We start from the raw sequence: 11,346 nt of genomic DNA on the forward strand, positions 1-11,346 counted from the left end.
GTTTCCCCCCCCTCCCCGTTTCTCCTCGTGAAAAAAAAAAAAAAAAAAAAAAAAAAAAAAAAAAAAAAAAAGGAATTAATAAATGAAATTAAATAAATACTCCTTAAAAAAAGAAAAGTGGGCTCGGAAAGATATTTCTGTGGTGAGCATCACCTACAGATACTACTTTCTGCCACAAGATGGAGCAGTACCCGAGACTACCAGTGTTGACTAGTACCTGAAAAGGAAACGGTTTTCACTGCAAAAAACTGGCCGTATCCAAGGTTAAGACTTATCTTTTGGCTACTATTAAGAATATCCTGGGCCATCCAGAGGCCTGGTGGTTGAAGCAGGGCCAAAGCCCACGTAGCTGACTGCAGTTCTAATCCTGCCCCAAGGGGTTGGGAGACAAACTGGGCATCTGTGCCCGAGGTCTGCACAAACTGCGCTGTGATTAGAGCACCAGGGCCAGGTTTCGTTTAGAGCAAGCCACTTCAATAAACAGAAAAGACCAATCAACATGACACGTACAGAAAAAAACCCAACAATATGAGGAAAATACCAACATGAGGACACGGCTGTCTTTTAGTACGTATGGGTCACTGGTTTCTAAGCTACGGGGTATGTGTAATTTATGACTCCCCAAAGAAAAGTCCCTTCCATCTGTCCCCATCGACCAGCCTATACACCAAAAAGCATGAAATGTAGGTCACAGTCAGATCAAGAATTCACACTGACGTTGTAAACCTATCAGTTACATTTTATTCAGCTAAGACAGGTCCTTTAGCTTTGCACATCTCCATCTGGCTCTCAAACCACGTTCCGAGGATGTTCCAAAAGCAGCTCCCATGAGTCACTCCTTAAAGCAACCTGGAAGGAAATCTCACCAGTCCCTTTCCATACACACTGGGAACCCTGAATTAAGTTCTAGATCTTGACATAAATTTTGACTTAAAATAAGCTTAATTAGGGCCAGGCAGATAGTGTGGTGGTTAAGGTGACTGGATTCCACAAGGCTGGCTTTGCGATTTGAGTCTCGGATCCAGCAGCTTGAAGACACACAAGCATGTGTGAGTTCGTTCCCAAAGTCTCAAGAGGAGAATGGAAGAGAAAGGACTGTGGCGGAGTCATCCCCCCAGGGGTGCTTTCTCACTTTCCCTCCCTCCTCCTTAATCTTCATGAGCACCTGTAACCTACAGAAAAGGAAATAAGTTTAACTGGGAGTGAATGTAATATAAGATTAAGCATGTTATGTTGGTTCATCAATCAAAATTAAGATCATGTAAATTCAATAAAATTATATGGAAGGGGACCAGCAGGTGGCATGGTGGTTAAGGTGCTGGACACTCCCACATGGTCAACCACGGGTCAAGTCCCTGGGACCTGATGGCTTCCTTTGTCCCTTTCCCTCTCCCTCTCTCTGTGTCTCTCTCTGGTCAAATTAAAATAATGAATGAATAAATAAAATTAGATAAATAATAATTTTTTAAAGTTGCTTAGTATAGTTGGATTTTAAAATGCATTTTTTTAAATAAAATAAAATTGCATTTTATAACTGCTAGAGAGTACGTGCATTCATGGTGTGGGGGGGGGCGAGACAGCACCCCCTAATGGGGCATGGTCATACCACACTCCTTTCTTCTCTTCCTCTACTTTGGCAGGAGTTTAGACACACACACCTGGCATGGTTTTCAAGTCACCGGGGTTGGAATTTGAACCACAGTCCACCATGTGGGATGTGGCTTCCTTAACCACTACACAGAGCTGGCCCAAGTAGTTATTTTTTATAGTGGGGACATGTTACAAAGGATTCTGACACCAGAGTTTAGATCTAACAGAAAAAAAAAAAAAAAAGGCTATTTTCACGGTAAACAAATTTACACAATTTTTTTTTTAATCTGCTACAGGCTTATGTGCTCAACAGAGACAGACAGAAAGTGAGAAAGAAGCACCCCCCCTATCGGGAACAGCGATGCAACAATTCCTTTTCCTCCACTCTTCCCTCCTTTGGGGCATGTATATACATGCACCTGGTGTTTGTCAATCCACCGGGTATGGGACTTGATCAGTATACTCAGCCAGTTGGCTCGTGGGATCGAGTGCTTTAACCACTATGCCACAGTCTGGCCCTATATTTAGCTAGGTTTCTGCTTTGTTTATTGAGAGATTAAAATTATGAACAAAATTATAGTTTATAAAGTGTAAGTGGTGATGGTTGTATAACCTGTGAACAAATTAAAACCACTGAAGTACACAAAGAAAAAAAATAAGATTACACTTATATTCATAAAACAAGGCTGTTCTCTAATCTTATCATTAGAACCTGGTCCCATTGGGTTAATACTCTATGGTACCGGGACCAGCAGATGGCGTAATGGTTACATCACTGGACTCCCAACAAAGTCGACTGTGTGTGAGTCCTAGACCTGGTAGCTTAAACTCATGCTGGGCACGTGTGCGCGTGTGCCCAAAATCTCAAGAGAAGAGTGGAGGACGAGGGACTGTGGTGTGGCCATCGCCCCTAGGGGGTGATTTCTCACTTTCTGTCTCTGTCTGGCAAGCACACACAACCTATAGCAAAAACCTCTTAAAAAAGAAAAATACTACATGGCACTAAAAGGCACCAAGCAGCTGCTTCTGCCACGAATCCATGCCGCGGGACATACATGACCTAACCACGTTACAGACCAGCAAGTAGCGGGAGAAGAGAAGAGGTGAGTTAGCCTGAGGGCAGGAGGATTGACCCAGGACATACAGGCACTTCATGCGTCATCAGGGTGTTGGGGTTCATGATCGTGACGAGCTGGTGGAGCAGATCCGGCTGCGACACAAAGAGCTCTGGGGCGAGTTTCTTCATGACGTTTTCTAGCTGCTCGGCGGCATACCCTGGGACTCCATACCAGGTTTTCGGCTCACCCCTGGAAACATGATAAAAATCAACCAAACTGCAACACCAACACAAACAAAAGGTGAACTAGTTCACATATTTCAGACTCTGCTTTGCAAGACTACGCCACAGAAGAATGTTCAAACCTTAGGAGTATCAGTAGAAATATGATCTGAATATATGTAGTGGATTTTCCCCGAGTCTCAAGTTTAAGCATGAACCTTCCCATCTGAGGCCCCCTTTCCCCTCCCATTTTGATCTGACCCTGTAAAAAATGCAGATATCTGGAATTTCTAAGAAATTAGGTAACACATTCACTACAGGACAGGAGGTTACCACAGCTTCCTACAGCAACAGACGGGCGGCAGCAACTCTGTCTCACTTCTTCCCTTACCCATTCTGACAGATGAGGTAAGCCAAACAGAATAAGGCAATTAGCATTTCTAAAGAGCTCTTATTCTTCCAAGTTCTTTAAACTGTCAACCAACTAATCTGTAACATCCCAGGGAGGTATGGTAACCGCAGTCTCCACTGTGCAGCTGGGAGCAATTGCCTCAGGAAGCAGAGCTGCGCTATATAGACAGAGGCCACTGCTCTTTCTTGTGGCACATCCTCAAATTCCTTCTGTGAGGGTTTGAGCGAGTTACAGATCGTCAAATATTTTTGTACTTAGAAGCAAGAGAAATAGAGGGGGAAGAAAACAGATGTGAAGACCCGTCTTTGGCTGAGGAAAGTCCAGCTACCTGCTCCTGCATCTCTCCACCGACACAAGAAAGAGGCCCAGGCTACCGTGCAGGGAAGCCTGAGTCAGCAACAAGAAGAGCAGCCAGTGGTCAGGCATGAGGACCTGGAGGAGGCCACGGAGCCCGCACGCCACTCCTCTCCCAAAGGGGTATCTGGGGGCGGCCCCTGCCACTGGCTGCGATATTCCACAGCAAAACCAAAGCTCGGTGCTTTTTAACCTTTCTTTGATTAAAGAGGGCAGGTAGACAGTTTTTTTAAATCTACCCTTTTTCCGAGAAACATGTTATACTTGCAAAATAGTGTATGCCCAAATTCAGGGGATTTGTGGACGTTCTGAGAATTTTTGTTTTTTGAGAGGTTTTTGCTATAGGACATGTGCGCTCACCAGAAAGACAGAGAGACAGAAAGCAAAAAATCACCCCTCCCAGGGGTAATGGCCACGCCACAATCCCTTTTCCTCCATTCTGCTCTCAGGATTGGGCACGTATGCACATATGCCCAGCGTGAGTTTAAGTCATCGGGTCTGGACTCGAACGGTGGTCGACTACATGAGAATCCAGCGACATAGCCATTATACTAACTGCCGGTCCCTCTGAGAATCTTTAAGAACCACCGCCTTAACTTGTTAGGATGTGTTTTTTAACAGTATGTAAAATCTTAAGGGGAAAAAAAGAGCTCATTACTCTCCACACACGGCTAACACACGTCTGCGACGAGAAGCGGCACCCTGCTCACAGGCCCCACGCAGCACCTCTCACCAGTGCAGGTAGTTGATTGAATAGCTCCAGTGGTCTTCGATGTGCCAGCAGAATGAAGAAAAGCACATTCCCACATACAGCCAAGGGAGCTTCATGCCACAGATGTCGGCCGTAATGTGGGCAAGCACAGACTGCTCCATCACTGGCATGTTGTTCAAATTCCAGCCACTATCAAGGTATTCCTAGAAATACAACGAAAGAGGACACAGGCTTAGCTGAAGCATGATCACATTAGAACTGTCTCAAAAGGCTGGAAAACACGGAACCAGCAGAAACTGGCATAATGGCTATGTCGCTGAACTCCCATGTAGCCAACCATGGTTCAAGTCCTGGACCCTGTGGCTTAAACTCATGTCGGGTGCCTATGCACATATGCCCAAGATCCCGAGAGAGGAATAGAGGAGAAGGGATTGAGGTGTGGCCATCCCCCGTGGGGGTGATTTCTCGCTTTCTGTCTGTCTCTCTCTTTCTGGCAAGTGCACGCACCCCAATAGCAAATCTCGAGGAAAAAAAAAAAAAAAAAGGCTAGAAAACAGTCTTTCTCAACATAAGAGGGCAGGTGGGGCAGGGGGTGGGGGGCACACCTGGCTGACTTTTAGAATAGCAGATTAGCTCTGCCCAGTTTTGAGTTTCATATAAATCAATTTATTCAGTATATGCTTTGTTTTATTTTGCATATAGAGGAGCATAAGTCCTATGAATCCACTCTCATAAAGTTCCAAATTACGCAAAATAATCCAGGATAGTGGCTGTCCTGAAAGAGGGAAAGTGATGAAGACTGGGTGCAAGGGACCTCATGGGTTGCTTGTTCAGGTGCTGGTTACGTGAAGTGTTCAGCTTGTGGAGATTCATCAAGCTGTACACGTATGACTATGTACTTCCTGAGGGTATGTTAGAGGTAAAAAAAAAAATCTAACTTCTGGGCCAGCGCCATGGTACAGGGGAAGTACACAGCTCAAGGAATGCTGCATCCCATATGGCAACTGAAGTTCGAATCCCTGGCCTGGTCAGCTGGAAATATACCAGGAAGGGATTGCGGTATGACCAGACCCCGAGGAGGGCGTTCTTCTTTCTCTTTCACATGTATTCTCACATGTGCACACACGTGCTCTATCATGAATAAGGAAAAAAAAAATCTCACTTCCTACCAGGATAGGAATGGAAATCTTTCCAAGACTTTGCCACTATGGAAATAAAAGACTCACAAACATAGAATTTCAAAGATAAAAAGTAGGTCTGGCCCCAATCCCTTAGGCTGTTCAGAAAGAAACCAAGCTGACAGAACGTGAACACAATGGATGGAGCACACTTATCCTCATCGCCACAACGCAGGGCACAGCCGGGAGTACGACTTTTCTATAGGCTCGTTCTATTTTTCTTGAAATCGTAAAAAGTTTGGTAAGAATCTGCCAAATGTGACTATAAATTACTTCACACCAACCAGAAAGAACTGCAATAACTCAATTTAGAAGCCACCTATACGGGCTTTTGCTTATAGTAAGAGGGTATTAATTCAGTATGGAGCACTTTAGAAATGATAGCTTTAAACGCAGCGCTAACCCTCCAACAGAAACTGCCTCATAGCTCGATCCTACCTCCTCTTCTGGTGAAAGTTTGACTTTTCCATCTCGGACAGGAAAGCCACTGCCAAATTCCTTTGAGGCAATATCAGCTCCATATTCCACTGTGACATCCTCTTCAATGGTGCTTACCAGTCGCCAAAATTCCTTCTCAACCAGCTCCGTTGGAACCATCTGGAAATACAACCAGCAAGAGAAAAACTGAGTTTTCTCAGATACTCATCAGTTGTTTGTGACCAAATTGACTATATTACGTAAGAGCATTTCATTGCAGCAGCATGCTCTAGAATAGGGTTGTTGTTAACCTGCTGTGAGGCCAGAGGCAGGTACTAAAAAACCTATCCCCTCAACATCTTCACCTTTAAAGAAAATAAACAGCTGGCCAGAGTCACAAAGGTCATTTGCAAGTCACCCGGCTAGTGGAGCAAACACATGATGAAATACTATAATGTCTGAGGCCATCAAAAGACCTGACAATTCAACCAGAATATAAACTTAAGCACATTAAAATAAGCAAACATTTTAAGTAACTATTAGCTAATGTCAGAGGAAAACATGTTCATATATTGCCAGGATCCCATAAATTGATATTGACTACTGATGTGGGTGGGTCTCATATGACCTCAGTAATCATCCCAAGAAAATTAACAAGGAAAGAGATCTGCAGGGACACCATGTAGTCCTGCATGTCACAGGTCCTGTGCTTCATACAAAAAGGTCTGCAAGTTCCTCAGTGCCACTTCTTCAACAGCAGGAGTGCATTTCATGTTGCGTCACATCCTGGTAATTTTTTAATCTGTTGCAGTGAACTGTGATCGGTGATCTTTGACATTACTACTTACTATCAAATATTATACAAATACTTGTTTAGGGACACCACTAACATCCATGAGATGGCAAATTTAACTGGTAAGTGTCATGTGTGTTCTGACTATTCCACCAACTGATGTTTTCCTGTCTTTTTCTGAGATATAATATGCTGATGTTACATTAATTAATAACTACAATGGCCATACATGTTCAAGTGAAAGGAAGAGTTGCACATCTCTCGTTTTAAATCAAAAGCTGGAGGGATCAGCAGATGAAGTAACGGTTAAGTTGCTGGACTTGCACATAGTCGACCAGTAGTTCAAATCCCTGACTTAAAATTCACACTGGGCACATGTGCATGTGTGCCCCAAGATCCCGAGAGGAGAATGGAGGAGAAGGTACTACAGTGTAGCTATCCCCTCTGGGAGATGATTTCTCGGTTTCTAGTTCCATCTCTCTGTCTCTCTGGCAAGCATATGTACTCTACAGTAGAAAAATCTCTCTCAAAATAAATAAATAAATAAAGGTTAATCAGTCAAAAGCTGGAAATAAGGGGCTAAAAGCGTGGTGCAGTAGTAATGCACGTGTGTAAGGCTAACCCACATGAGAAGGTTCCTGGTTTGCGTCTGAGACCTTCCCCAAGGGTACACAAGTGTCCAAGGTCTAGATCAACTGGGGATGGACTGCGGCATGGGATGCCTGCCAAGGTCACCTGTCTCCCTATCTCTGTGTCTCTCATTCATGGACAAAAGAAATGATAGAACTTCAAAAGAAGTAACTTGAAAGGATTAAGTTTGGTGAGGAGTGCATGTCAAAAGCTGAGGCAGACCAAAAGCCAGACCTCTTCCAAGAGTCAATTTGTGAATAAATACAAAGGAAAATTCCTGAAGGAAATCAGAAGTGCTACTCCAGAGAATGCACACATGATAAAAAAACTAAGACAGCTTTATTGCTGATAAGGACAAAGTTTTAGTGGTCTGGATAGAAGATCAAATCAGCCACAACATTCCTTTAAACCAAAGCCTAATCTATAGCAAGACTCGAATTCTTGAATCCTATAAAGGCTGCAGTAGAACATTTTGAAGCTAACAGAGGTTGGTTCGTGAGATTTAAGAGTCATCTCGATAACACAAAGCAAACAGACATCACGTGCTTAGCTGAGGTTGCAGCAAGTCTTCCAGGAGAGCTGGCCAAGTTCGCCAATGGAGGTGTAAACCGCATGTTTTTAATCAGTGAAAGTGAAACAGCTCTATACTGAAAGAACATGCCATGGGGCCAGCAGATGGTATAATGGTTACATAGCTGGACTCCCACATGGTTGACCACGGTTCAAGTCCCAGCCCCAGTGGCTTAAACTCACACCAGGCATGTGTGTGTACATGCTCAAAATCCCAAGAGAATGGAGGAGAAGGGACTGCGGTGTGGCCATCCCTCCTGGGGGGTGATTTCTCACTTTCTGTCTCTCCAGTGAGTACAACCACCCTATATAAAAAAAATCTCTCAAAAAAAGAAAAAAAAGAAAGGAAGGAAGGAAGGGAGGGAGGGAGGGAGGGAGGAAGGAAAGTAGGTAGGTAGGTAGGTAGGTACATCTGGGATTTCCACAGGTACAGGGTAGAAGTCAATGCCCGGCCCAAAGCTTCAAGAGACAAGCTGACATACTTGTTAAGAGTTAATGCGGGACCAGCAGTTAGCGTAATGGCTATGTCGCTGGACTCCCATGTAGTCGACTGCGGTTCGCGTCCTGGACCCGGTGGCTTAAAACTCACACTGGGCACGTGTGCTTGCGTGCCCAAGATCCCGAGAGGAGAATGGAGGAGAAGGAATTGCGGCGTGGCCATCCCACCGGGGGGTGATTGCTCATTTTCTGTCTCTGTCTCTGTCTGTCTTTCTGGTGAGCGCATGCGCCCTATAGCAAAAAAAAAAAAAAAAAACCTCTCAAAAAAAACCCAAAAAAAACAAAAAAAAGAGTTAATGCAGCTTGGTGACTCTAAGTTGAAACCACTGCTCATTTACCATTCTAAAAATTCTGGGGCCCTTAAGAATTGTGTTACATCTACTTATTCTATAAATGGAACAGTAGAACCTGGATGACACCATACCTGTTTATAGCATAATTTACTAAATATGTAAGTCCACTACTTAGACCTAAAGGCTTCCTTTCAAAACATCACTCGTCATTGACAATGCATCTGGGCACCCAAGAGCGCCCATGGAGAGGTACAGGAGATCAGAGCTGTTTTCATGCCTAACACAACACCCACAACATAAAGCAGGAAGTAATTTACACTTTCAAGACATTTTGTAAGCCAGGTACAGTGCTGTGTGCCTCTAGTCTCAGGTATTCGGGAGGTTGAGGCAGGAGGATCGCAAGTTCAAAATCAGCCTGGGCAACAAAGTAAGTGCCTATCTTCAAATACATATATGTATATACTATATATACATATATATACTGTATATATGTATGTACTATATATATACTCTGTGTGAGTGCATACATGTATATACACACATATATACACACATATAGTAAAACTATACCTGTGACATATAATGATTCTTCAGATGGATCTGAGCAAAGTAAACTGAAAACCTTCTGGAAAGAATTCACCATTCTAGATGCCATTAAGAACACTGGCAAGGGACCAGCAGTTAGCTGTAATAGTAATGGCTATGTCGCTGGACTCCCATGTAGTCGACTGCGGTACGCGTCCCAGACCTGGTGGCTTAAAATTCACACCGGGCGCGTGTGCATGTGTGCCCAAGATCCTGAGAGGAGAACAGAGGAGAAGGGATTGAGGCATGGCCATCCCCCCTGGGGAGTGATTTTTCGCTTTCTGTCTCTATCGGTCTGTCTGGCGAGTGCACGTGTCCTATAGCAAACACCTCTCCAAAAAAATAAAAAAGAACACTGGTGATCCAGGAGCCACCAGTAGGTGGCGTGGTGGTTAAGGGTGCTGGACTCCCACAAGGCTGATCACAGTTCAAGTCCTGTACTTGGAGGCTTGCTTTCCCCCCACCACTCTGTCCTTCTCAGGTCAAACAACAACAAAAAAAAAAGGTAAAAAAAAAAAAAAGTAAATAAAGTTAAATAAATTCTTTAAAATAGAAAAAAATAAATAAAAAAGAAAGAAAGAGAGAGAGAACATTGGTGATCCAGGCCACCTGGCGACATAGTGGTTAAGGTGGTTGGATCCCACATGGCCAACTACACAGTTTGAGTAGAAAACACATTGGATACGTGTGCATGTGTGTCGAAAATCCTGAGAGGAGAATGAAGGAGGGATTGCAAGAAAGGATGGGGGAGGGGGTGCTTTCTCACTTCCCCGAGCCTTTCTCCAGCAAACACATGTGCCCTATTGCAAACTAAAAATTAATGACAATTTTTCCTTTTTCTCCCGAGAGAAATTTTTACTATAGGGTGTGTGCACTAGTTGGAGAGACAAAGAGAGACAGAAAGAAAGCGAGAAATCACTCCCTGGGAGGGATGATCATGCCACAATCCCTTTTCCTCCATTCTCCTCTCAGGATATTGAGCACGCATGCACACACGCACACATATGTGCCCAGTGTGAGTTTAAGTTGCCTAGTCCAGGTTTCGAACCATAGTCAACTACATGGGAGTCCAGTGACAAAATCATTACACCATCTGCTGGCCCCAATTTTTCTTTTTTTTTAGAGATTTTTTGTTACAAGAGTGCATGTGCTCACCAAAGAGACAGAGAGAAAGTGAGAAATCACCCCCCAGGGAGGATGGCCACACAGCAATCCTTTCTCCTCTATTCTACTCTGGGGATCTGGGGCATGAGTATCAAAGTCACCAGGTCCCAGACACGAACCACGCTCAGCCATGTGAGAACCTTGTGCCTTAACCACTACGTACCTGCCGGCCCCAATGACCATAATTTTTTAAAAAGAATATTAGTGATTCATGGTAAAAAGTCAAAATATCAACATTAACAGGAATGTGAAAAGTGATTCTAATTCTCACGGATGACTTTGAGGGACTCAAACTTCAGTGGAGAAAATTACCTACAGATGTGGAAGAAGCAGCACGAGAGAGAGAATCAGAAGTGAGGCCCAAGATGTGAATGGATCGCTGCCACCTCGTGATAAAATGCCAACAAGTGAGGAGTCGCTTCTTATGGATAAGCAGAGAGTAGTTTCCTAGGACGAAATCTACTCGTGGTGAAGGTGCTGTGAATACCATCGCAACGACGACAAAGGATTTAGAATGTTACATAAACGTAATTGCTAAAACAGTGCTAGGATTTGAGGATTAACTCTAATTTCAAAAGAAGTTGCATGTCGGGTAAAACACTACCAAGCCAAGCTACATTACATGCTATGGAGAAATGTTTCATGACAGGAGAGCTGATCACTGTGGCAAACTTCATTGCTGACTTATTTTAAGAATCTGTTGGGGTCCAGCAGGTGGCATGGTGGTTAAGGTGCTGAACACTCCCACATGGCCGACCACGGTTCAAGTCTTGGACCTAGCTAGCGGCTTGCTTTCTCTCTCTCTCTCTCTCTCTCTCTCTCTCTCTCTCTGGTCAAATTAAAATAAATGAATGAATAAATAAAATAAAAT

At 43.9% G+C, this 11,346-nt stretch overlaps 1 protein-coding gene across 1 annotated transcript in view; it reads right to left on the reverse strand.

Moving 5' to 3' along the window:
• KDM5B (lysine demethylase 5B) overlaps nucleotides 1–11,346 on the reverse strand; it is an 88,045-nt gene that overhangs the window by 24,779 nt on the left and 51,920 nt on the right. The window contains 3 exon segments of the mRNA XM_027776006.1: nucleotides 2,735–2,897; nucleotides 4,369–4,550; nucleotides 5,964–6,122. Of these exon segments, the coding sequence (XP_027631807.1) occupies nucleotides 2,735–2,897; nucleotides 4,369–4,550; nucleotides 5,964–6,122 (504 nt within the window).

The sequence above is a fragment of the Tupaia chinensis genome, unplaced genomic scaffold, assembly GCF_000334495.1.
Source record: "Tupaia chinensis unplaced genomic scaffold, TupChi_1.0 Scaffold000627_1, whole genome shotgun sequence".
Taxonomy (NCBI): domain Eukaryota; kingdom Metazoa; phylum Chordata; class Mammalia; order Scandentia; family Tupaiidae; genus Tupaia; species Tupaia belangeri.